The sequence below is a fragment of the Macaca mulatta genome, chromosome X (assembly GCF_049350105.2).
Source record: "Macaca mulatta isolate MMU2019108-1 chromosome X, T2T-MMU8v2.0, whole genome shotgun sequence".
NCBI classification, from domain to species: Eukaryota; Metazoa; Chordata; class Mammalia; order Primates; family Cercopithecidae; genus Macaca; species Macaca mulatta.
In genome coordinates this window covers 119,165,937-119,193,044 of record NC_133426.1, presented here as the reverse complement: position 1 = coordinate 119,193,044, position 27,108 = coordinate 119,165,937, and the positions used below count along the sequence as shown (strand labels likewise).

The following is a 27,108-nucleotide window of genomic DNA, read 5'->3' as shown; positions in this document are numbered from 1 at the left end:
AACAGAATGGACAGAGGAAATAATCAAAGAACTGGAAGACAGAACAACAGCAATTAACCAACCTGAACAACAGAGAGAAAACAGAATTTAATAACTGAACAGAGCCTCAGGGACTTGTGAGACTATAACAAAAGATCTAATATCCATGTTACTGGAGTCTCAGAGAGTGGAAAGAGGCAGAGCTGAAAATATACTCAAGGAAATAATGACTGAAACTTTCTAAATTTGGCACGGACATTACAGTACATATTCAAGAAGTTTAGCAATCCTAAACAGGATAAACCCAAAGGGATTCACTCCAAGATACATCATAGTCAAACTTTCGAAAATGAAAGACAGAAAAAATATTAAAAGCAGTAAGAGACAAACGACAGTTTACCTAGAGTGGGGAAAAAATCAAATGACAGCAGATTTTTCATCAGAAATCATGGGGACAGAGGGAAGTGGCATAAGACTTATTGAATAATAATAATAATAAACTATCAACCATAAGTCCCATATCCAGCAATATTATCTTTCAGGAACGAAAGGGCACTCAAAATTCTTAGATGAAGACAAAGAAAGAAAATTTGTTGTTAATAGACCTACCATAATAGAACTTTTCTGTTTCAAGAAGTTATCGAAACAGAAAGAAAATGATAAAAGAACATCTGGGAATGTCAGGAAGGAAAATAAATTGATATTGCATTAGATATTAAAATAATTATTAATTCTACAATAATAGTAAAGAAAGAGAGAGAAAGAGAGGAAGCCCTTCTTCTTTATGGAAGAATGTCAGCTAATAAATGTAGAAAGAATGGTAGAATTAGTAAGTTACCATTTTATATCACCCCAGTGTAATAGCAAGTATAAGCATATTAAGAGAGGTTAAAGCCATTGGGTAAAGAGTTGTTAGGACAGACAGTCAAAAGGTCTCAAGGTATCACCCCACATTTAATTTTAACTATCAAAGAAAAAAGATACATTTACAGTGTAGAGATCTGATAGATTCGCTACTTAACCATGGGATCAAACCCAGAATCAGCAATATAGGGACAAACCAACACTTTGGCCATTACCTATGTAGTGGCCTTTTTCAAAATATTTAACTTGAATATAGTCATGAAGAAACTATCAGAAAATTCCAGAATGTGGAATATTATACATTATAGAATAGACCTGGGCTTTTGGAAACTATCAATGTCATGAAAATCAAACTAGCAACAAAAATAGCAGGAGACTAATCAAGATTAAAATAAACTAAAGAGACTTCACAACTCAAATGCAGTAGGTGGGCTCAACTCAAATGCAGTAGGTGGGCTTCAATTGAATCCTGAATCATAAACAAAATTATTAAAGACAGTTTTAGGAAAAATGGAAAAATAAAATATGAAGTGAATAGCAGATGATACTATTGTATTAATGTTAAATTTCCCAAGTGTCATGTGGAAAAATCGATTATTTTTAGAGGTGCCTGTTGAAATATTTAGAGTTGAAGTGCCATGATATTTGCAATTTTCAGAGAAAGAGAGAGAGGGAGAGAGAGAGAGAATGGTAGAGACAGAGAAACCAAAAAAAAAAAAACTTGCAAAATATTAAAAATTGGTGAATCTAGCTAAAGGGTTGTAGTGGGTTGAAGAGTGCCCGCTGCCCCAATGCCCCCCAAAAGATATTTCCAAGTCCTAATTCCTGGTATCTGTGAATGTGAACTTATTCAGACAGTACGGTCTTTGTACATATAATTAAATTAAGGATCTCAAGATGATATTATACTGGATTTAGGGTGGCTAAATCCAATGACCTGTGTCATTAGAAGAGAAAGTAGAGTACACAAGGCACAAAGAATAAGGCCATGTAGAGACAGAAGTGGAGATTAGAATTTTACTGCCATAATCCAAGGAAAGTCAGGAGTCATCGGAAACTGGAAGAGGAAAAGAAAGATACTTCTTTCTTATAGGGAGCTTGGCTCTACCACCACTTTCATCTCAGACTTACAGCCTCCAGAACTGTGAAAAAATAAATTTCTGTTCTTGTAAGCCACCAAATTTGTAGTAATTTGTTGCAACAGCCACAGGAAACTAATACAAATGTATACCAGGTTTACACCACACTTTCTTTCAGGCTTTCTGTGGGTTTGAATTTTTTTGTAATGGAAGAATTATCTCTTACTATGATAGGGTAAGAGTGAGACTACATGAGAAACAAATTATGTAGCACCTTTAATGATACTTTTCTCCCCCTGCTTTTTAAACTAGAGGCTCCATATGTTCACTTTGTCTTTGTTCCCACAAATTGTACAACTAGCTCAAATGTTGAAGGAGTGGCATTAGGATAGATCTCTTTAAACCTCTTCTACCTGTGGTCAGTATTGGTTAATGCAGGCCGGAATATGGGAGGACAAGAGACCCCTACAGGAGAGCCAAGGGCTGCATAGCCTTTGAGCAAAGTCTCACAGGGGACCTTGATGACCTTGAAAGTTTAAAAACAAAACCATTCATTTCCTTGCATTGTTTGCTTTGTTTCCTTCTTGCCTTCTCAATCATATTGTAAGATTTTCAAGTCTCAAGACCTTGCCTTTCACTTCTTTGCATCCCTTATATTTTGTGGCATAGTGCTAGGCACAGGGTTAGGTAAGTGTTCAAAGATTATTTGAATTGGGATTGTCATGGACTTAAGGGAGTGCATGAAACATGAGTGACATCAGAAGACATTTAAGAATCTTCAATCTAGTCCTTCCTAGGTGCTAAAATGAAACAAAAGCACATCTCTGAAATTGAGATTCATGTCTTTTGGGGTAAAGGGAGAGAAGCAGAAATGCATCCCTGGTTGAGAAAGGGAGAGGCATTTATATGTTCATATTGACTTCTATCCATATGTAGTCTCCAAGCAAGACCATGTCTACAATAAGTCCCAAGAGATAAAAGAAGAATCCATGTAATGGGATTGAGAGTTTGACAAGAATAACCTATTCTGAGTATCAAGTTAAACGTCATTTCTTTTCCAAAGTTATCTGTGTTATTATTTCCATCATATGTTATATGGCGTGGGACCATGTATATTTTGACAGAACCTCTACATATATATTTAAAATGTCTGTAGAACTTCTGTATGCCTTTTATTAATTTTTTAATGTAACAAACACATGGTGCTTATTGTGTGCCAGGCACTATTTTAAGTTTGCATAAATATTAATTCATTTAGTCTTCATAACAACCCTATGCAGAATAGGAAACCGAGGAGCAGACAGGTTAAGAAAATGGCAAATGGTTATGCGGTAAGTGAGAGGTAAAGCCAACGTTTGAACGAAGGCAGTCTGACTGCAGAGTTCCCCACTCTTAACCACTATATTTTGCTATCTTGCCATGTACTTGGCAAAGGTTCAGGTGTTGATCATGAGAAAGATCTCGGGCCACAATTTGCCCCACAAACCCTATGCAGCCGTCTTACATTTGTTTATTAAGTAATGACAGGACTTTGGAGCAGAAGCTTGTAATCCTTTTGGAGGGTGATTGGCCTACACAGGGTCAGCCTGTATCTCCCCGGTGGGCCAAACAAAAACTCATGAATCCAGAAGACTCTGAAAAGCTTCTCCTGCCAGTAAAGCTGGGAATTTCTGTATTAAAGGACTAAAAGTGGGGCAGAGTGCATACTACTGACAGTTTTTGCCTAATACCACTACTACAATGTGGGAACTTAGTTGCTGTTACTAGGCATCTAACAACTTTTTGCTGTCACTACTCAAGTTGCTACAAGCAATTGGGATAAAAATAGTGTAGTTTCAATAGGAAAAATCAATGTATCAGACTCTTTGGTTGCAAAAGAGAGAAAACCCTACAAAGATTCCTTTTATAAAAAATTTTCATTAGCACACATGGCTAGACAACTTCAGGTGAACCTGGATGCAGTGATTCACGAAACCATCATCAGGATTTGATTTCTTCCTCCCTACCCATCAGTTCTGTTTTCTCAGAATGTCTCCACTCTAATCAAATGGGGTAGCCTCCTAATCAAAAGATGACTGTCATCAGCAATCAGAGCTACTCCTATGTCCCATTCCAATAAATAAAAAATCAGAGCCCTCTCCCAAAAAGTCATAAAATTAATTTCACTCTTGGAATAGTCGCAGTGGCCAGGCAAAACCCATATGATGATTTACTTAGGCCTGGGTACCAGGTCTGGAGGCGAAATGTCATGCAGGAAGGTGGACTAAAGTGGGAAAAAAGTTAGATTTCCACATGAAAATTAGAAACCGTTGCGAAAAGTAGAATGCTTGGTGACGAGGCAAACAGCAAATATCTCCCACAACCATACCTGGCCAATGTATTAGAGTCGTTTGATGCAGAAAGTATGGGTATTGATAAAGAGCACCAGAGAAACATTTATTCAGTCTATGAAAAATGTTGTAGATAAGTCTCTAAACCAAGACTATTTAATCCCATCAATTCATCATATATACAGAACTAATTTAGAAGCAGGAAACAAAAACTAGGGACAAATGGGCCATTTGAAACAGGAAATCTAGACAGTCAGATGTCCCAGGGTTTGATTTAATACTTTAGTATATTATAAATTCAAGGTCAGGAAAGTTGTAAAGAACCAGATAGCAATTTTTTTGGCTTTGTGGGCCATATAACGTCATAGTATGAAAGCAGCTATAGACAATATATAAACAAATGGGTGTGGCTGTGTTGCAATAAAATTTCATTTATAAAAATAGGCAGTAGGCTAGATTTTGCCCATAGACAATAGTTTGTTGACTCCTGTTGTAGATAGATAGTAATGTACTATGTAGGAGTAATGTCTCTCGTAATAGATGTATATACATTTGAGTCCTCCCTCTAGTACTAGCTCTGTGTCCATTGTTAATTTCCTTTACTGTTATAAGACTCAATTTTCTCATCTGCTTAATAGGTATAGTAATAGCATCTATCTAAGAAGGTAGTGAGAATTTAAAGAGAAAGTGAACATAAATCAAAGGATACAATGCCTCACATGTAATGAATGGTCAATAAATAGTAGTTGCTACTTATTATTATAATTCTTATTAAGCAAGCCAGTGTGGGAAAACCTTGTGAGAGCACTAAGAAGGAAGAAAAAAACTTCAATGTCAGGTTTAAAATATCAACTTATTACATCATATTCCAACTACATTTTTATTTTTATTATTTATCTTTTTTATTATACTTTAAGTTCTAGGTTAGATGTGAAGAATGTGCAGTTTTGTTATATAGGTGTACATAAGCCATGGTGGTTTGCTGCACCCATCAACTCATCACCTACATTCGCTATTTATGCTAATGTTATCCCTCCCCTAGCCCCCCACCCCCACAGGTGATGATCCCCTCCCTGTGTCCATGTGTTCTCATTGTTCAACTCCCACTTATGAGTATAACGTGGTGTTTTGTTTTCTGATCTTGTGATAGTTTGCTGAGAATGATGGTTTCCAGCTTCATCCATGTCCCTGAAAAGGACATGAACTCATCATTTTTTATGGCTGCACAGTATTCCATGATGTATATATGCCATATTTTCCTAATCCAGTCTATCATTGATGAACATTTGGATTGGTTCCAAGTCTTTGCTATAGACTGCCATAATAAACATACGTGTGTAAGTGTCTTTATCGTAGAATCATTTATAATCCTTTGGGTGTATGCCCAGTAATGGGATTGCTGGGTCAAATGGTATTTCTACTTCTAGATCCTTGAGGAATTGCCACACTGTTTTCCATAATGGTTGAACGAATTTACACTCCCATCAACAGTGTAAAAGCGTTCCTATTTTTCCACAACCTCCCCAGCATCTGTTGTTTCCTGAATTTTTAATGATCACCATTCTAACTGGCATGAGATGGTTATCTCATTGTGGTTCTGATTTGCATTTCTCTAATGACCAGTGATGATGAGTATTTTTTCATATGTCTGTTGGCTGCATAATGTCTTCTTTTGAGAAGTGTCTGTTGATATCCTTTGCCCATTTTTTGATGGGGGTGTTTGCTTTTTTCTTGTAAATTTGTTTGAGTTCTTTGTAGATTCTGGATATTAGCCCTGTGTCAGATGGATAGATTGCAAAAATTTTCTCCCATTCTGTAGGTTGCCTGTTCACTCCGATGATAGTTTCTTTTGCCATGCCGAAGCTCTCTAGTTTAATTAGATCCCATTTGTCAATTTTGGCTTTTGTTGCCATTGCTTTTGGTGTCTTTGCCCATGCCTATGTCCTGAATGGTATGGCTTTCTTCTAGGATTTTTATGGTCCTAGATCTTACGTTTAAGTCTGATGCATGTTGAGTTGATTTTTGTATAAGGTGTAAGGAAGGGGTCTAGTTTCAGTTTTCTGCATATGGCTAGCCAGTTTTCTCAACACCATTTCTTAAATAGGGAATCTTTTCCCCATTGCTTGTATGTGTCCAGTTTGTCAAAGATCAGATGGTGGTAGATGTGTGGTATTATTTCTGAGGACTCTGTTCTGTTCCATTGGTCTAAATATCTGTTTTGATACCAGTACCATGGTGTTTTGGTTACTGTAGCCTTGAGTATAGTTTGAAGTCAGGCAGTGTGATGCCTCCAGCTTTGTTCTTCTTGCCCAGGAAGAACAAAGCTTCCTGGGCAAGAAGCTTTGTCTTGGCTATGCAGGCTCTTTTTTGGTTCCATATGAGATTTAAAGTAGTTGTTTCCAATTCTGTGAAGAAAGTCAATGGTAGCTTGATGGGGATAGCATTGAATCTATAAATTACTTTGGGCAGTAAGGCCATTTTCACAATACCGATTCTTCCTATCCATGAGCATAGAATGTTTCTCCATTTGTTTGTGTCCTCTCTTATTTCCTTGAGCAGTGGTTTGTAGTTCTCCTCGAAGATGTACTTCACATCCCTTGTAAGTTGTATCCCTAGGTATTTTATTCTCTTTGTAGGAGTTCACTTGTGAATAGGAGTTCACTCATAATTTGGAATTGTGAACAGGAGTTCACTCATAATTTGGCACTGTTTGTCTGTTATTGGTGTATAGGATGTTTTTGATTTTTGCACATTGATTGTGTATCCTGAGACTTTGCTGAAGTTGCTTATCAGCTTAAGGAGATTTTGGGCTGAGACGATGAGGTTTTCTAAATATACAATCATGTCATCTGCAAACAAACACAATTTGTCTTCCTCTCTTCCTATTTGAATATGCTTTATTGTTTTCTCTTGCCTGATTGCCCTGGCCAGAATTTCCAATACTATGTTGAGTAGGAGTGGTGAGAGAGGGCATCCTTGTCTTGTGCCGGTTTTCAAAGGGAATACTTCCAGCTTTTGCCTATTCAGTATGATATTGGCTGTGGGTTTGTCATAAATAGCTCTTATTATGTTGAGATAGGTTCCATCGATACCTAGTTTATTGAGAGTTTTTAGCATGAAAGGCTGTTGAATTTTGTTGAAGGACTTTTCTGCATCTATTGAGATAATTATGTGGTTTTTGTTGTTGGTTCTGTTTATGTGATGGATTATGTTTATTGATTTGCATATGTTGGACCAGCCTTGCATCCCAGGGATGAAGCCGACCTGATCCTCATGGATGAGCTTTTTGATGTGCTGCTGGATTCGGGTTGTTAGTATTTTATTCAGGATTTTTGCACTGATGTTCTTCAGGGATATTGGCCTAAAATTATCTTTTTTGTTGTTGTTGTGTCTCTGCCAGGCTTTGCTATCAGTATGGTGTTGGCCTCATAAAATGAGTTAGGGAGGATTCCATCTTTTTCTGTTGATTGGAATAGTTTCAGAAGAATGGTACCAAACTCTTCTTTGTACCTCTGGTAGAATTGGGCTGTGAATCCATCTGGTCCTGGACTTTTTTGGTTGGTAGGCTATTAATTATTGCCTCAATTTCAGAACCAGTTATTGGTCTATTCAGAGGTTCAACTTCTTCCTGGTTTAGTCTTTGAAGGGTGTATGCATCCAGGAATTTGTTCATTTCTTCTAGATTTTCTAGTTTATTTGTGTAGAGGTGTTTATAGTATTCTCTGATGGTAGTTTGTATTTCTGTGGGATTGGTGGTAATATCCCCTTGATCATTTTTTATTGCATCTATGTGATTCTTCCTTTTCTTCTTTATAAGTCTTACTAGCAGTCTATCTATTTTGGTGATCTTTTCAAAAAACCACCTTGTGGATTTGCTGAATTTTTGAAGGGTTTTTTGTGTCTCTATCTCCTTCAGTTTAGCTCTGATCTTAGTTATGTCTTGTCTTCTGCCAGCTTTTGAATTTGTTTGCTCTTGCTTCTCTAGTGCTATTAATTGTGATGTCAGGGTGTTGATTTTAGATCTCTCCTGCTTTCTTTTGTGGGCATTTAGTGCTATAAATTTCCATCTACATACGGCTTTAAATGTGTCCAAGAGATTCTGGTATGTTGTGTCTTTGTTCTCATTGGTTTCAAAGAACATCTTTATTTCTGCCTTCATTTCGTTATGTACCCAGTAGTCATTCAGGAGCAGGTTGTTCAGTTTCCATGTAGTTGTGCAGTTTTGAGTGAGATTCTTTATCCTGATTTCTAATTTGGTTGCACTGTGGTCTGAGAGACAGTTTGTTGTGATTTCTGTTCTTTTACATTTGCTGAGAAGTGTTTCACTTCTAATTATGTGGTCAATTTTAGAATAAGTGTGATGTGGTGCTAAGAAGAATGTATATTCTGTTTATTTGTGGTGGAGAGTTCTGTAGATGTCTATTAGGTCTGCCCGGTCCAGAACAGACTTCAAGTCCTGCATATCCCTGTTAATGTTTTGTCTTGTTGATCTGTCTAATATTGATAGTGGGGTGTTAAAGTCTCCCTTTATTATTATGTGGGAGTCTAAGTCTCTTTGTAGGTCTCTAAGAACTTGCTTTATGAATCTGGGTGCTCCTGTATTGGGTGCATATATGTTTAGGATAGTTAGCTCTTCTTGTTGAATTGATCCCTTTACCATTATATAATGGCCTTCTTTTTCTCTTTTGATCTTGGCTTAAAGTCTGTTTTATCAAGACCAGGATTGCAATCCAGCAATCCATGACTTTTTTATTTATTTATTTATTTTTGCTTTCCATTTGCTTGGCAGATCTTCCTCCATCCCTTTATTTTGAGCCTATGTGTGTCTTTGCACATGAGATGGGTCTCCTGAATACAGCACACTGATGGGTCTTGACTCTTTATTCAATTTGCCAGTCTGTGTCTTTTAATTGGGGCATTTAACACATTTACTTTTAAGGTTAATATTGTTATGTGTGAATTTGATCCTGTCATTATGATGCTAGGTGTTTATTTTGCCCATTAGTTGATGCAGTTTCTTCATAATGTCGATGGTCTTTACAATTTGGCGTGTTTTTGCAGTGGCTGGTACAGGTTGTTATTTTCCATGGTTAGTGTTTCCTTCAGGAGCTCTTGTAAGGCAGGCCTGGTGGTGACAAAATCTCTCTGCATTTGCTTGTCTGTAAAGGATTTTATTTCTCCTTAACTTATGAAGCTTAGTTTGGCTGCATATGAAATTCTGGGTTGAATATTCTTTTCTTAAGAATGTTAAATATTGGCCCCCACTCTCTTCTGGCTTGTAGGGTTTCTGCCAAGAGAACCACTGTTAGTCTGAAGGGCTTCCCTTTGTGGGTAACTCGACCTTTCTCTCTGGCTGCCCTTAATATTTTTTCCTTCATTTCTGCCTTGGTGACTCTAACAATTATGTGTCTTGGGTTTGCTCTTCTTGAGGAGTATCTTTGTGGCATTCTCTGTGTTTCCTGAATTTGAATATTGGCCTGCCTTGCTAGGTTGGGGAAGTTCTCCTGGGTAATATCCTGAAGATTGTTTTCTAACTTGGTTCTGTTCTCTCTGTCACTTTCTGGTACACCAATAAGATGTAGATTTGGTCTTTTCACATAGTCCCATGTTTCTTGGAGGCCTTGTTCATTTCTTTGCAGTCATTTTTTTTTAATCTTGTCTTCTCACTTTATTTCATTAATTTGATCTTCAATCACTGATATCCTTTTTTTCCGCTTGATCAAATTGGCTGTTGAAGCTTGTGTATGCTTCATGAAGTTATTGTACTGTGGTTTTCAGCTCCATCAGGTCATTTAAGCTCTTCTCTACACTGGTTATTCTAGTTATCCATTCGTCTAACCTTTTTTCAAGGTTTTTAGATTCCTTGCCATGGGTTAGAACATGCTCCTTTAGCTCAGAGAAGATTGTTATTACTGACCTTCTTAAGCCTACTTCTGTCAACTCATCAAACTCATTCTCCATCCAGTTTTGTTCCCTTGCTGGCGAGGAGTTGTGTTCCTTTGGAGGAGAAGAGGGGCTCTGAATTTTGGAATTTTCAGCCTTTTTGCTCTGGTTTCTACTCATCTTTGTGGTTTTATCTACCTTTGGTCTTTGATGTTGGTAACCTAAGGATCGGGTTTTTGTGTGGATGTCCTTTCTGTTGATGTTGATGCTATTCATTTCTTTTTGTTAGTTTTCCTTCTAATAGACAGGTCCCTAAGTTGCAGGTCTGTTGGAGTTTGCTGGAGGTCTACTCCAGACCCTGGGTATCACCAGTGGAGACTGAAGAACAGCAAATATTGCTGCCTGATCCTTCCTCTGGAAGCTTTGTCCCAGAGGGGCACCTGCCTGTATGAGGTGTCTATCAGCTCCTGCTGGGAGGTGTCTCCCAGTCAGGCTACACGGGATCAGGGACCCACTTGAGGAGGCAGTCTGTCTGTTATTGGAGCTCAAATGCCCTGCTGGGAGAACTGCTGCTCTCTTCAGAGCTGTCAGGCAGGGACTTTAAGTCTGGAGAAGCTGTCTGCTGCCTTTTGTTCAGATATGCCCTGCCCCCAGAGGTGGAATCTAGAGAGGAAGTAGGCCTTGCTGAGCTGCGGTTGGCTCCACCCAGTTCGAGCTTCCCTGCTCTTATGTTTACACTGTCAGCATGGAACCACTTCCTCAAGCCTCAGCATTGGCAGACGCCCCTCCCTTCACCAAGCTCCTGTGTCCCAGGTTGATCTCAGACTGCTGCGCTAGCAGCAGCAAGGCTCCGTGAGCATGCGACCTGCCGAGTCACGCATGGGAGGGGATCTCCTGGTCTGCCCATTGTGCAAACAGTGGGAAAAGCACAGTATTTGGGCAGGAGTGTACCGCTCCTCCAGGTACAGTCACTCAAGGCTTCCCTTCGCTAGGAAAGGGAAATCCCCTGACCCCTTGTACTTTCTGGGTGAGGTGATGCCCCGCCCTGCTTTGGCTTGCCCTCTGTGGGCTGCACCCACTGTCCAACCAGTCCCAATGAGATGAATCATGTACCTCAGTTGGAAATGCAGATATCACCCATCTTCTGCATCAATTTTGCTGGGAGCTGTAGACTGGAGCTGTCCCTATTCAGCCATCCTGGAAGAAAATCCCCAACTACATTTTTAAAGTAATGTGCTTTGTGTCATGAATTTCAACTTAGTGAAGACACCTGTGGCCTTCAAGGAAGAATGTAAAATGACTTTTTTTCTCAAGGTGTGGACAAAACTCAGAAAGGCCAAAAAGTTTTTGGAATCATTTTTGTGAAGTATTAGTAATAAAAAAGAAAATTGTATCTTGTTCAAATTTATTTAGTGCCCACACCAGAAATGCTGGGTACATTTGTGATGATTGTCATTTGCTAAAGACAGCAGAGCTGGTGAAAGTTTGGAAAGGGCATGATGGGTGATTACTGGTCTAGATGGGTGAATACATGAGCATACACTAAAAAGATGAGGACTTTTCAGCCTAGTACACTAACTTGGGAAGGACAGGTAGTATAGTATTGAAGAATATGGCTTTTTCTGTCAGAGAGACCCAAATATGAATCCTGGCTCTACAACCTATTAGCTAGTGACCTTGGACATGTTACTTAAACTCTGTGAGTTTACTTGTTTTCACCTGTAAAATGAGAATATTGATAGTGCATTTCTCATGAGGCTATTGTGGAAATTATGCACATAATTCCACCACTCTTATACTTGGGATATAATAAATGCTCAGTAACTTATTATTTCAAGACTCTAAAACCATGTATAAGGTGACAGCATCAACACAGACTCCTTCATATCCTGGAATAATTGAATGGAATGAGGGATGCCTTTACATTATACATAGGTGAAGTTAATGCATGTAAAGGGAAGTCTGATTTAAATGGCAGGTATTAAACATGTGGTCTCCATTGCTCCATGAGATGTTACAGGCTGAAAACAAGTAGACTTAATAAAAAACTCATGGATGATATAATTATCATAGGCAATTAAGGGAAACATGATGTTTGATAGTTGTTCCCAAACTCACGGTTAATGTCAAAGAGAACAAGGCTATCTTCTCATAAATTCTCATCAGAGTCAGATTGTTAGACCGGATATTCCCTGAGGTTGACACCATGAAGGGAGTTCTCAAATTTAAATGGCTAACTGCTATCTGAATTAACCAAACTCTTATTTTAATATAGATTTTCCAATGACCATGGCAGATAACAATAATCAGAAGACGTTGAAATTGTCTGCTGGCATTCCTGCAGCTACTATAAACATCATTTTTCAAAAAGACTCAATGGCTTTGTATGAAGATCTACTGAAATATAAAGCCTTTATATTAGTCAGAAACCTTTGTTAAAATACTAACTCAACAAGCAACAGCCTACCCAATCAGATAATGTAGATTCAGTGTATTTTTAGAGGTGTCAAGGAATTTTCCCCACCTCAGTAGAAACACAAATGAAATTACAAATTCCTAGAAGGCATTGATTTATTTCATGCTTCCTTTATAGGCTGTTGTTTAGAACAAGAGTTTCAATCAGTGGCTATGTGAATACCAGTTACTCAAGTAGCCTCTCTTCATGAAGTGGTTATAGGATGTGTAATTGAGCAAGTTATGGTAATCAGGAAGGGTGTGAACTAGAGAGTTTCCCTCTTCTATCAGAGATCACAATGCTCTGGCATCAAAAAGATACGCTTTCAAATTCTAGTTCAACCACTTACTGCTTGATGAATTTGGGAAGGTTGCCTAACTATTCTAAACCTTAGTTTCATCATCTTTAGATTGAATTTATAACACATATCTCATAAAGGTGTGGTGAGCATTAAATATCAGAAATGGATATTCCATCTTTCAGTGATGTGGTATTTAAATAGGCATTATTAATAAAGCTTTCAGCACAGTGCCTGGCATAAAGTAGGCATTCACTAACTATTAGTTCCCTTTCCCTAGATGTCCCCAACCCACATTTCATGTCTAAAGGGATGAGTGTTCTATGTATAGGGAAGACTAAAATTCTACATGGTCTTTCACTGGGTTACCGTGAAGCAAATGTGGTTTTTGGAATACAGTCACAACTGACTTATTACTGAGTTGGTTAGATAAGAGAACCAGGGCCATCTAGAGTAAATACTAGAAATCAATGAGCAGGAAGCAAGTCCAAACAGACCTAAGAATCACAGCCAATACCAGGAAGTTATACCAATAGGCATGAATGCTCAAAACCATAGTGGCTGTAAATGATGGGACAGTGTGGTCTGGGTACTAAGACAAGTTGACCAAGATAGTTCTCCTGACTCTACTAAATGGTGTAACTCACTTCTGGGACTCTTGTTTTTGAAATGTGGTCAGTGACTCTTGCCACAAGATGACATTGAAGATCCATGACACTAAATTCCCTTGAAGGTTTTTCTATTTGCTTGGCCAAATGAAGTTTGGACCATCATAGGGAGGGAATGAAATGGCCACCAATGTGACAGGGCTTTACAGATATGAAACAAGCACCCAGAGCCCTTTTAAGGGCATGAGATGTTAGATTTTGCCTAGATGGTGGTAGAAATTCTGTATATCCTAAATTATTTATTTTGCTTCAGAGATGACTATTGTGGTCATAGGCAAGAAGGTGTGAAAATCATCATTCTAGAGATTATCTTCTAGAATTAAAAAAAAAGGTGATGTTTATTGTGTCATCCTGGATAAAAGTAAGGAAAGTGACAGTATGGGTCTTGTGCATTGTCATATGGACAGAATGGAGGTGATGAGAATGAGGCCAATCATACACTTCTCCCTCTCTAACGATGCATTTCAGTGGCTCATGTCTACTGCCATGTGTTAAGTTTCCTCCATGACAGATCATTCTGACAGGTAGACTGAAATCTGAAATATTGTAAAAGGCAATTGCTTATGGCAGGTAACATGCTTCTGGATGTAAGTGAAGGTAAATGCAGAAAGTGAAAACTGTAGGTATTTAGAAATTTTATTACAGCTGTAGACAAATGAGGGAGATAAGGGAAGCTGGCTGACTGTTGAGGCAAAGTTCGCAGGGAGGCCAATGTTCAGTGGACTCACTATGATTCACGCTATGGTGCTGACTTTGCAGAGTGAGAATCTTATTTTCTTCAGTGTACTCAGAGGAGATTAGAATCAGGAGGATTGGTACTATTTAAACCCACAAAAACTGACGTACAAGCCAAACACCAGTTTATTCAATTATAATGAGAATTAACTCAGAAATAGGTTAGAACACTCGTGTCAGCTGGTTAGCAAATTTTCTCTCCCTAACAAAGTTTATAAGGGAAACTAATTACAATCAAATTACTTTGAGAGCATGGGATCAGAGCAATGGAGTTAGGTGACCATCTTAATGGCTGACACAAATTGGAATGGCCATTGCAGGGGTGGACATGCCAAACAGTCTGCTGGTCAACAACTCATCTCTGAATCTAGGGGGATTACCAACATTCTGTTTAACTTCTTGCTTTTCTGTGCTCCATGAATACTATTCTCTTGTTAACAAATTCTTCTTCAGACTTACCATTAAATGATTAGATTATATCTTGCTGGGTGGCATCAATATATAGCAGACCTGCTTCCTTAAAAAACAAACTTGTTTGGATCTGGTGGTTCCCCAAGCCTTTGCAGTTGCTGACTCCATCTTTGAGTAGGTTATATCTCATCTGTTCTCTGTAGATTCTAAGTAGTTTCACTCTCAGAGGAATTCACATAGCTATTATTTCTTAGGACACACCCTTGTAATCCTCTTTATGCTAAATCATAAGTTATTCTAGTTGAAGTGAATGGCATATAATGGATGGTGTCACTATAACAAAAATTTTGAATTGGTAAAATGGTTGCTAGCTAGTAGGCAGTAAAGCATTATTCCAGCATCCCATTCATATGCTCAGTCTGGCTGTTGGATTGTATTTCACAGCGTACAAAAGGTCTTTGATTTGGAGCACCTCAACAAGGGACACCCAGAAGTAGAGGGCGAACTAAAGTTCATAGCCCTGGATTGGTTATGTTTTCTGAGAGCCTATGAAGTCTGAAGATTTCTAAGGAAAGAAGGTAATGTTGCTACAAAGAGAAAATCCAAATAGGAAATAAAATGATGTATCTTTGGGAAAGAACCCAAAATGATGAATCCTGGCCCTAAAATAAGGAAAGGTTGTTGATTAAGCCAACTGAATGCCCCTATCAGCATTCCAAGACCATACTGGGTTTGGTAAGGAAAGTGACTACAGGCCATGAGGTTGGTCCTTTATTATAGAATTGATGGAGGTGGAACAAGATACTTCCAGGTAATTTCAGAGTCACTCTAAGTTCAATAGCTCTACTTGTTAGAAGATCTCATACAATCCCAGTACTATAGTCGGAATTTCTTAGCATAACTGGAATATGTTCACTCAGGTCTCTGTTGTGGGAGCATATAATGTGGTTGTACAGCAAGCCATTGTTAAAGGAAACCCTTCGTGAATGCAAATAAGAATGGTATAGTGGCTAGCAAGGCACAAGGTGAAAATATCTGTTTGTTGGTACTACGAAATCAGAGTAGTAAGGTCCTAGCTGGGTTTAAGTATTGTCAAAGTCAGCATAATTCTCCAGAAACAAAGCCAAAGTACAATGGCATTTCATGTTCTGAGAGGCCTTGATGGTTGCTAGGGAATATGTGATTACTGATATTTCTCCAGGATATACATTTTGGGGACATACATCAGCAACAAGAAGCAGGGAACAGAGGGCTGGTAATTACCAGCAAACAGTGATCATCGCTGAATAGTTTTAACATTTTAGGGAGTTGTGCCTTTCTAGCATGACACTACTTTTGTTCAGAAGCATCAAGAATCTATACACAAAGCTGGTGTGTACCAAGAATGAAACATAAGCAATAAAACCCTGATTTCCTGAGTTTCATGCACAGATGGTTTTAATGTATGTGCCCCAGGATTTTTCAGATGAGACAGTGCAGGAAGTTGTTTGCCATTCATTGTTTTTTAAGATCCTCATTTAGATGAAGGACCTCAGAGGTGGTCCATAAAGGTAGAGCTCAATGGCAATGAGTAGTAACCCTAGATGGTGACTATATTGAGGCTTCTAGAGTCAGAAACTACTGCAGGGTGTGGCTGTCAGTCTTCAGTGGAGATTTATTTGGCCGGGTCCCTTGTCCAAGGCAGCAAGGACATGCTACAGACACAGTAATTATGAGACATCGTTCCCAACTCTCACTAAATACCTTTTGGAAATCCTTATCCTAGAGCATATTGACTTGGCTATAAGACATGCTGGAACCTCAAGTTGTTGGAGAAGAGAAGAGTAAGCTGGAATTGGTGGGCTTGGCTAAAAGAATATACCTGCCTGATGGGCTAGTTTGCAAAGAAAGGGACCAACAATTCCAAGCAGTGTTGAAATGCCCATTCAATCTGGTTTGTAAATAGCCAGGAGATTCTGTTTGTTGGGAAAGCATGAGTCTTTAGATGGAAACAAAATGCATAGCTTTATGGAAGGGTGGCAAAGCTGAGGTTCCAGGAAGGTTGATTTATGCTGAAGGTAGATTCTAGTCCATAGGTGAAACATGGTCCAAGCTCTAGGAAGAGAATATTAGCAGAATAATGGAATGTCATTTGGACTTCAGTCAAAGGTCCTAAGCCAATAGGAAACTAAGATACAGACCAATAAAGGTGAAGGTAAAAGTCTTGAGCTCATTTCTAGGCACATGAGATTCAGGATTTTGGCCACAAACTCAACCCAGATGTCACCCATTGGTCAGGATAAGGTTCCCAATGTGCTTCCGGAGTTATTTTCATTGGCTTAGACTGGGCAAAGTTTTGCCTGCAGGTTTTTGGTACTCTTGGAGAATTAATCTCAACTGCAGAAAGTGCCTGTGAATTGTTTTCATCATTCTTGGGTTAGGTTTGGTGAGGGGTAATTTCCCAATGAACAAGATCTGATTGTTTAAATTCCCCGAAGCGTGTCAGTTCATAACTGCCTCTAAAGTGGTGTCACAGTTCCCCATCCATATTTTAAAAGTTAATGCAGGATATAAATCGGTAAGGCTGGGAGTGAGAGGGATATAAGTTTAAAAAGTGACTTTCCTGGTCTCCTCTTACTGGTGAGCTGTGTTATTTGTCATTGCTGGAGCTCGAGAACGTTTGGCAAGGCAATCTCTTGTGAAGTGACCAGATTGGCTGCAGTAGAGGCACAACTGAGTTTCTTGCTGGTGGGCTCGTTTGGCTGGGGTGAGAGGCAGCTGGCCTTCTCGCAGTTGTATAGGCCCTTTCTTGGGTGGTGGATCTGTGGGGCTAAAGAGGGCTTGGTGCTGGATCAAGGAAGCCAACAATGGGAGCTGGGTCTCTGACTGTAGGAGCTCTGGCCTGTCACTGTGTTTCTTGTCCAACTGAATGCACTGAGTGATCAGGTCTGGTAGATTGTCCATCATATCAGTGACACTCTCTTCATCCTGGTTGAGATCATCTACTGCCTTTTCGAACTGCCCATTCTGACTGGTTTCATTACAGATCAGATTTTGAGCAAGGAGCTGGAAAGTAGTAGGGTCCTGTTGAGAGGAGTTGTCCCCTTTGTCAAACTTAGCATTCATCAGAAGGTTCATTTCCTGTTTTGTGGGTTTACCAAATGACTGCTGGAACTCAAGAATACAATTCTCACATTGCTTCAGTAAGGTACTCTTGTCAGGCCCGGATATGATTCCACAACTTTCTAACTGCTGAGATAGGTAATCAAAAAAGAGTTTGATCTGGGCATCATTTGCAGGATTAGAGATCTGGAGAGATGTCAAGTAGGTAGTCACCTGAGTGAGGAACTCTGAGCGATTGGCAGGGTCACCATGAAACTGGGTGAGATGCTCGAGTGAGTTCGGTACAGGCATCACTGTGGTGGCCAGGGCAGGCATGACTTGGCCCCTTTTAGCAGTGTTCTCCGTGGTTGAATGCTGCATTTGAGGCCGCAGAATCAGATTCTCTCCCTGAAGAAAGGAAGGTTCTACCTGCAAGGTAGGCGGTGATTTTGTGCACTTCTCCATTATATCTCTTGGAATCAGGTGGGATTGAGTAGAATTGAGTACTAGTACTGGAAACCAGTGGAGACAGTGGATTTGCTCTGTGATCAGAGAGGGAGTGTCATGAGCAAGTAGCCAAAGTTGTTAGCTGTGAAGAAGACACTAGGAGATGCTAACAGCTGAATTGGAGAGATGCCAAAGAGTGTTGTCCGCCACTCAGTGTTGCCTCTTCTTCAAGGAAAAGGCCAATGTTCTGCATATTTGGAAGAAATAAATTACCTTAGAACACATAAAGGACTTGGGATTAAGAAGATATATACAACCATCACAGTACCTTTCTCTCCTCCCTCGTTTTCCTTGTAATATAAGGGCAATTTACCCTCTGACTTAACCTTTTCTCTAAAGCAAGCTTGGTCAACCTGTGGCTGGTGGGCCACATGCAGCCCAGGATGGCTTTGAATGCAGCCCAACACAAATTTGTAAACTTTCTTAAAACATTATGAGATTTTTTGTGATTTTTTTAAAAGCTCATCAGCTATCATTAGTGTTAGTGTATTTTATGTGTTGCCCAAGATAATTCTTCTTCTTCCAATGTGGCCCATAGAAGCCAAAAGATTGGACACCCCTGCTAAAGTATCTTTTTTCCATCAGAGAGTTAAAGAATTTGACAACCCAAAGTGATCTCAGGAGATTATCCAGGCCCAATTCATAATTTTTCAAATAAGAAAACAGAGACGCAGAGAGGTAAAGATGTTTTCCCAAGGTCACTCAGCTAGTTAATATCACAGCTGGCTTGCTCATCAGGGCTATTGTCCAAATGGCACTTCCCCCAAGACCATAAATGTGCTCATTTGCATATACTGCTTGGACATGATGGTTCATGCACCTGGCTCCTCAAAATGTGATCTGGGAACAAGTGGCATTGGCACTACCAGAAAGGTTGTGAGAAATGCAGAATCTTGGGTCTCACCCCAGAACTACTAAATCATTTTTTCACACTTTAATAAGATTCCCAAGGTGACTAGCATGTGTGTTAAGGTTTGAGAAATGCTGCTGTAAAGAGCACTTAGTTTGAATTGGAATAATCACTGGTTGGACTTGACCGTTAGTGCCCCAAGCCTAGCCTGCATTGCTGTGGGGGATATGATTGCTGTGATGGCAGTTAATCCATGTTTTCTATCTTTCTAGTCCCTGTCTGAGGTCACAATTTCTTGCCATGGAAATGATTAAGATAGCACAGGCAAGACTAAGAGGTAAGGTCAAGAACCTAGCAAACAAGAACTGAATATTCTTAAAAGTAAAAAGATCAAAATGTTCAGCAGTCTTTCCAGCATTGATAACAAAAATAAAGCAACCAGTAAAAGTTAAAAACAACCCCAAACATATGGCATAGCAGTTGAACTATTCTAAACTTCAATTCCTCTCATTGCCCTTTCCTTGTGTAGCATACTATTTAAATATATTTAAATTGTCCATGGGTGGGAAAAAATGATGTATCATTGAATCTTTTTAAATGTAAGACTTGATTTCCCTAAGTTTTATTTGATGGTTCATTTTCTCTAGACCTATGAAAAAATTACTGGAAGACAAATAGTATAAGATTGGAGGCCACAAACAGGAATCCAACCACTAGTATTAAACAGTTGGATGACCTTAAAGAACTCATTTAGGTCTCGGTTTCCTTTTTTACCTAATGAGGATTTTTTTTGTTTTTGTTTTTGTTTTTTTTTTTTTTGAGACGGAGTGTCACTCTTGTTCCTCAAGCTGGAGTGCAGTGGTACCATCTCGGCTTACTGCAACCTCTGCCCCCTGGGTTCAAGCAATTCTCCTGCCTTAGCCTCCCGAGTAGCTGGGATTATGGGCACCTGCCACCACACCCGGCTAATTTTCGTATTTTTAGTAGAGACAGGGTTTCACCATGTTGGCCAGGCTGGTTTCGAACTCCTGCCCTCAGGTGATCCCCCTGCCTCAGCTTCACAAAGTGCTGGGATTACAGGCGTGAGCCACCGTGACCGGCCAGGATTACTATTTTGCTTACCTCAGAAGGTGGTTATATCAATGAGATAACAGATTGGTGCTCTGAGTGGCAAAAAATGAAAGATTTACTTCCAAAATTTTTCCAATGTAGATGAAAAATGCCCGGTGGAGAGGCTCTGCCTTTATCACATATTGCCAAAGTAGGGAGATGCTATCATACCCTCCTTTTTTTCTTCCTTTCCATATCTCACCCTTCTAATTTCCTGATCTGTCTTCCAGATATCTTCCACTTCCCAGATGTCCATCAATGAGTTCATTACTGCCATTCCAGCTAGGTGTCAACTGATAGCTAAGATGTTGTTAAATAAGGGTTAATGATTGGCCTTTCCAGGCCACGCACAGACGGTGGCTCATGCCTGTAATCCCAGAACTTTGGGAGGCCGAGGTGGGTGGATCACGAAGTCAGGAGATCGAGACCATCCTGGCCAACATGGTGAAACCCTATCTCCACTAAAAAAAAAAAAAAAAAAAAAAAAAAAAAAAAATTAGCTGTGCGTGGTGGCACGTGCCTATAGTCCCAGCTACTTGGGAGTCTGGGGCAGGAGAATCGCTTGAACCCAGCAGACAGAGGTTGCAGTGAGCCAAGATCATACCACTGCATTCCAGCCTGGGTGACAGAGCGAGACTCTGTCTCAAAAACAAACAAACAAACAAACAAACAAAACAAAAAAGATCTTTCCCAGAGCAATTACAGTTCACTCAAACTTTAATGTCATAAGAATCAACTCAGACCCAGTCCCTAGCAATTCTGATTCAACAAGTCTGGGATGGATCCCAGGAAACTGTATTTTAACAAGCTGGCCAGTTGATTTCTGATGTAGGTGGCTCTTGTGCAAAGCACTGTCCAGATAAATCTCAAAGAATAAAGCATTATTAGCAGTATCACAAAGAAGTAGGTATGGGGAGGGGACATATTTGGAGGTAGAAGATTGACTTTCAAATAACATAGAATGGGTGGTACACTATTCTACCTCCACATCAAGCACACAAAGAGCCTACACTGTCCTTCACTACTGCTCATCTCTCCCACGTGGTAGAGTTCAACAGTTAAGGATGTCACTTCTAAACTCAAAGTGACTTGGTTTGATCTATGAGCTGTGTGATTCTGAGCAAGTTATTTAGCCTCTTTGAGAATCAGTTTCCAAATTTTAAAATAGACATGATTATAATACCTGCCTCATAATGTTATGAAAATTAAATTAGATGAAGAGAGATTAGCATGGCTTCATGTATATAGCAAGTTCTCCACACATTTTTTTATTTTTGAGACAGTCTCACTCTATTGCCTAGGCTAAAGTGCAGTGGCATGTTCATAGCTCATTGCAGCCTCGAACTCCCAGGCTTAGGTAATCTTCCCACCTCAGCCTCCCTGGTAGCTAGGACTACAGGCACATACCACCTTGCCTGGCTATTTTTTTTTTTTTTTTTAAAGATGAGTTTTCAACACTTTGCCCAAGCTGGTCTTGAACTTGTGGGCTCAAACAATCCACCTTCCAAAATCCACCCATTTCGGCCACCTAAAACGCTGGGATTACAGGCGTGAGTCACTGCACTCAGCATCCATAAATGTTAGCTATTATTATTATAGGTCCACAAGCTGTTATCAGACTATGTTTTGGAATTTAAATTTTTTCAGATTTTTAGAAAGGTAACATGGAGTATGTACTGCTTATTATATAATACCTTCAGCAATGTCTGGGAAACATCCCATCCCATAATTAAGCCATTAACATTCCTGTAGGAAAAAAAAATGTCTGAATAGTCATACTAAAAAGGATAAAGACTAAGTGCATGACAATTCAGGTCAAGTTTTGCTGTCAAATGAGTTTTGGCACCAAATTAATGAAAAAAAAATTGCTTCCATTTTACAGAGCTTTATGATTTCACAATTGAGATAAGAGATTACACGAACATTTACATTATTATAACAATGTCCTTTGATTAGAAATGTGAGATTTTAAATTTTCCTTCCTTTCCTTGCCTTCTCTTTCCTCCACTCTCAGAAGTTCCAGAATCTCTGTTGAGTTCTGTTGCTTTACAGAATTATGTATTCAAGGTGGCACAGCATTCAATTTTCTTAATTATGTAGCACTGGTGAAGCACTTGCTAAGATTATGAGCATTAGCCCAAATGCAAATCATACAATGGCACTGTTGTCAGTGGCAATTGCTTAATCCCCCCCCCAAAAAATCTACCTTGCCTCATCATTTTGGAAATTGTTCTCCTTTAAAGGTCAGTGTCCTTATATTGGATTGTCCCAGAGGATCCTAGGACAAAGCACGCCAGTTCAGAGGTGTTTCAGACCACAGCTTTGAACAGAAAAAGCAGAGACAGAGCCAAAACCTGAAATACACAGGCTTGAGGGATCAGACTTGTGAGCTCGGACAAAATCTAACACAAAACTGCATACATTTAAGATTTATTTAGTAGGTATGTGATTCAACTACAAAAACAAAAAATGGGTTTGGTAAATTATTAGAGGTCATTTTAGTGTTTGTATTTGGTCTGGCTCAAAGCCATAGTTAACAGTTTTCTCGAACATAAAACTACTTTACTCTGGAGTACCTTGAGATCCCATTTGGAGAAGAGTCAGCAGTACCCTGTTGCTTATAAGAGAGCTTTTTGACTTTACACTGCTTTAATTTCAAACTGTTCTACATAATCCCTTGGAAGAGGAGCTTTGACCTAGGGTCATGCAACTACCCAGAGCAGTTGTATATTTTACTCTTGATCTCCAAACCTTCTGAGGAATGCTGTGGCCACAGAAGCTAAACTGAGACATAAATTGAGCTATCCAAAGATGCAGTTGGAGGATGGGGATGAGGATGGGGATGGGATGAGTCTCTCCATGAAGTAAGTTACCAGTTCTATATCACTGGGGAATAAGCAGAGCTAGGATTACCACCTGGTGGGGAGTTAGAGTAGGGGGCTCTCAAGAGGTGACCAGAAGGGCAAACTGTTTGGACTTGTGTGGAGACCTGTGTGTGGGCCTAGCTCTGCCACCATCCAGATCGATGGCCACATGGGCAAGTCACTTGCTTTCTCTGGGCTTGTTTCCTTACCTGTACAATGAAGGCATTGGGCTTCCCAAACTTTAGCACACATACAAAATTCTGATTCAAGAGGGTTAGCAGGAGACCCCAACATTGAATTTGTTACAGTCCCTTCAGATGATATTGAAGTAAGAGGCCTTCAGATTTTACCTTGTGAATATCGGGTGACTGACCACACAGAGCACCAACATTTCTCAGAGGTTCTCAAATTTCAGGGTCCATCAGAATCCCCTGGGATTTTAACATGCAGATTCTTGGACTCACTCCTGGAAAGTGTGATTCAGTGGGTCTGAATTTTATCTGCATTTTAATCAATCTTTGCAGATGATGCAGTATCAAGTTCCCTTGATAATACTTTCAAGAAATTCTAGGTTGAATACTCTCAAAAGGTCCTTTCTGTTTCAACATTATCTACATTTTTGAAAGTAGAAAATATTTGGCTCCAACAGGAGCCCCTGAGGTGCATGATATGTGGATTGCTTCTTTTCATGGCTCTATCTGAGGCTCCATAGGCCTCGTAAACAGTGGAGTGGTGCAGGCCTGTCTCAGGCACATGACATGCAGCTGGCTTAGGGGCAAGAGAGAGGGTAACAATTGAGCTGAATCTGCTTTCAGGGCTCTGTGGGTCCTTCTGGAAAGTATGCACTGCTCTCTTCTTCTCTGCCTGGGGGTGAGATAAAGAAAGTCATCCCCATATCCCTGTCAGAGCTAGAGCAGCCCAGCTGAGGGTCAATTTGGCCATTGCTATGTCTCAGACCTCAGAACTTCCTTTAAGCTTCCATCTTCCTTCTGGCTCAGCAGGACCCATGGCCTAGCTTCTTATGAAGTTAAAAGTGTCATGAACACTCTCAACAGTATTTCCTGTTACATTTTCCCAGTTCTCCTTTTTAACATGCCTAATTCTATTAAGGAACCACACTTGTTCTATCACCCTTTCTGCCCATGGGCTTCATGGTCTGTGTGTACAGAGATTTAAATCTCAAAAACCCCACCTTACATTCATTGTTTCATTCCATCTTTACTGCAATTTTCCAGTTCCGAAAACAAAACACTGAGATAGTAAGTCAAGTGAAAGAGGAAGGGAAGCTTGGTATGTAAATAACTGGCTCCAAAAGACTCTCATTGTTTTCAGAGACAAGGAAGAAGCTATCCAAAGATGCAGTTGGAGGATGGGGATGAGGATGGGAATGGGATGAGTCTCTTCATGAAGTAAGTTACCAGTTCTATACCACTGGGGAATAAGCAGAGCTAGGATCACCACCTGGTGGGGAGTTAGAGTAGGGGGCTCCAAGAATCAGAGAAGAGGGGGCATCATGAAGAGAATCTGGTCCTTTCAAACACATAGATTCTATAACTTGCCTGAGCACACAGCTAAAAAGTGGGTGAGAAACTGGCTGTTAGTTTTCTGCAGTCTAGAATATGACCCTCAGACCCACAGCCAACCTTAATCTTACCCACTATGCTCATGATCCCTCTGTTCCTGTTCCTGGAGCAGACTCAATGGCTCAGATACAGCCATCGTGGTTTACCAATATGAGGGCTTAGTTTGGTTTCTCTGGCCATTCCCAATGTGACCATCATTTCAAAGAGTACATGCTGTTTCAAGTAAACAATTACAGAAAGAATGGAAAAATTTTGATCTGCAGATTCCAAATTGTCATATAATGAGCCCATAAATTTGAAATAAAAGGTCTTTTCCTGCCTTCGTGCTCCCTGCTGTCTCTTTCATCTTTAATTCATTAAGTGCAGTTCACTTACTACTGAACACCACTTGCAACCGATGAGATGACAGAACCTAGCCTACTTAGATTCAAACTTTTTTTTGGATTTCCGGGTCCATGTGGTACACAGGCAATCTATGACCCTGGTCATGGTGGAGAAAGCTTAATATAAGCAACTTAGGATATGTCCTGTTTTTTGACTATGAGAATCCTCTTTCAAATTTAGAGATTAAGAATCTGAGGATCAGGAAATAAAAATTATTTGGACCATGTTTAAGACACTCTGTGTCAATGTTCCAACCTGTAACTCTTCTTAGTTAGCATTTCTCTCCTCTCTAAGTCTTGACTATGAGTGAATGAGGAATACAGGTGTTAGAGAGTATGGGGCAGAAGCAACCTTAAAATGTCACTTAATAATTGGTAACATTCCACACATGTGCAGAGCATTTCATGTGATCTGAATATTTTCTTACTGTTCCATGTATCCTTTTAATAACATGTGATGCAGGCAAGGCATGTATTCAACACTCCCTCCCAGAAGATTAAAAAAAGAGTTGTCTAAGGACATACAGTTACTTAGTATTAAATTTGGGACTAGAATCCTCCAAATTTGATCCTAACACCATTATGTTCTGGAAATAGTTTCAAACAGTAGAAAAAACTCATGGGCTTCAGAGTTAGATGGATGTTGGATTAAAATCCCAGTCTAGATTCAAATTCCAACCTATGAGACCTTGGGCGAATTACCTCTCTGAGACTTAGTTTTCACATCTGTGTTGCAAGAAACTATATGTATTTACACATAGTTGAGATAATATATGTAGAGTTCCTGGCATCCAGCAGATACCAAGAATAGAAGCCACTATTTTCTAGAGACACTAGAAGGTTGCCTACCAAACATCTTTGTCAGTAGCTCCAGTTTCTGTCTGAAAAACCATGTTTTTCTGGGGAAGGTGATTCTACCTGAATTTCTTGGTATGGAGCAACTGACTTAAACTAAGTCACTTAGCATATTACTTGCTCTAGTGTTTCTCCTTTGCAACTCTCATATCACTTGCAATTAGTTATTGCAGGCCTGTTGCCCCTATTAATTCAATATGGCAATATTTAAATATGGGAATTTTTTATTTCTGTATTCCCAGGACCTAGCACTAGCACACTTCCTTATACATAGAGGCGCTCAGAGATTCTTTATCAAATTTATAAGATCTGTGCATAGCAGCAATAGTTAGAACTAGATTTTAGCAAAGGTGATTCTACTGTTCCCCATTCAGTATCTGTTCTTTAATTATTCCTTTTTTTTGGAGATGGAGTCTCACTCTGTTGCCTAGGCTGAAGTGCAATGGAGCGATCTTGATTCACTGTAACCTTCACCTCCTGGGTTCAAGTAATTCCCCTGCCTCAGCCTCCCGAGTAGCTGGGATTACAGGCATGCACCACCACGGTGGGCTAATTTTTGTATTTTTAGTAGAGATGGAGTTTCTCCATGTTGGCCAGGCTGGTCTCAAACTCCTGGCCTCAAGTGATCCACTTGCCTTGGCCTCCCAAAGTGCTGGGATTACACCATGAACCACTGAGCCCGGCCTATTTCTTGATGTAAATGGAAAACCCAGCCCTGCTCCAGTGTACCTCAGTATGTTTTCACATTACAGATGCCCAGGTTAACCAGATAGAAATACAGAACAAGACTGGTGGCAGTGGGAAAACTGCCCAGGAGGCAGATGTCCAGGCTGTGGACTTCAGTGGATTTAGCCAAAATAGTGAGAAACAGTAGCCTTGGAGACTCCTTGAGAATGTGTTTTGTTTGGATGAATGGGTCATTTAGTTTGTGGCTACTCTCCTCTTGGAAGAGTTTCAAATTAGCCCAGGGCCTATGTCAAGATTATCTAGAAAAACTTGGAAAAAAACAAATGCAAAATAATCCAGATAACAGTTGTCTAAAGATAATGGTATTTTCAACCACCCTTAATGAAGACAGAATAATTACCTACATCTCATGTGTTGTGTCCCATGCATAATTGGCCTACAAGTTTGAATAGCAGAGCAGATTCTGGGGAGTGTAAAAAGACAAAG

The 27,108-nt window shown here is 39.7% G+C and overlaps 1 protein-coding gene across 1 annotated transcript; it reads right to left on the bottom strand.

Annotated features, from left to right (window-relative positions):
* Positions 1–17,315: 17,315 nt before the first annotated feature.
* RTL4 (retrotransposon Gag like 4) lies at positions 17,316–18,248 on the bottom strand. Its single transcript, NM_001194173.1, is given in 1 exon segment — positions 17,316–18,248. A coding segment is annotated over 1 exon segment (933 nt).
* Between the last annotated feature and the right edge of the window lie 8,860 nt (positions 18,249–27,108).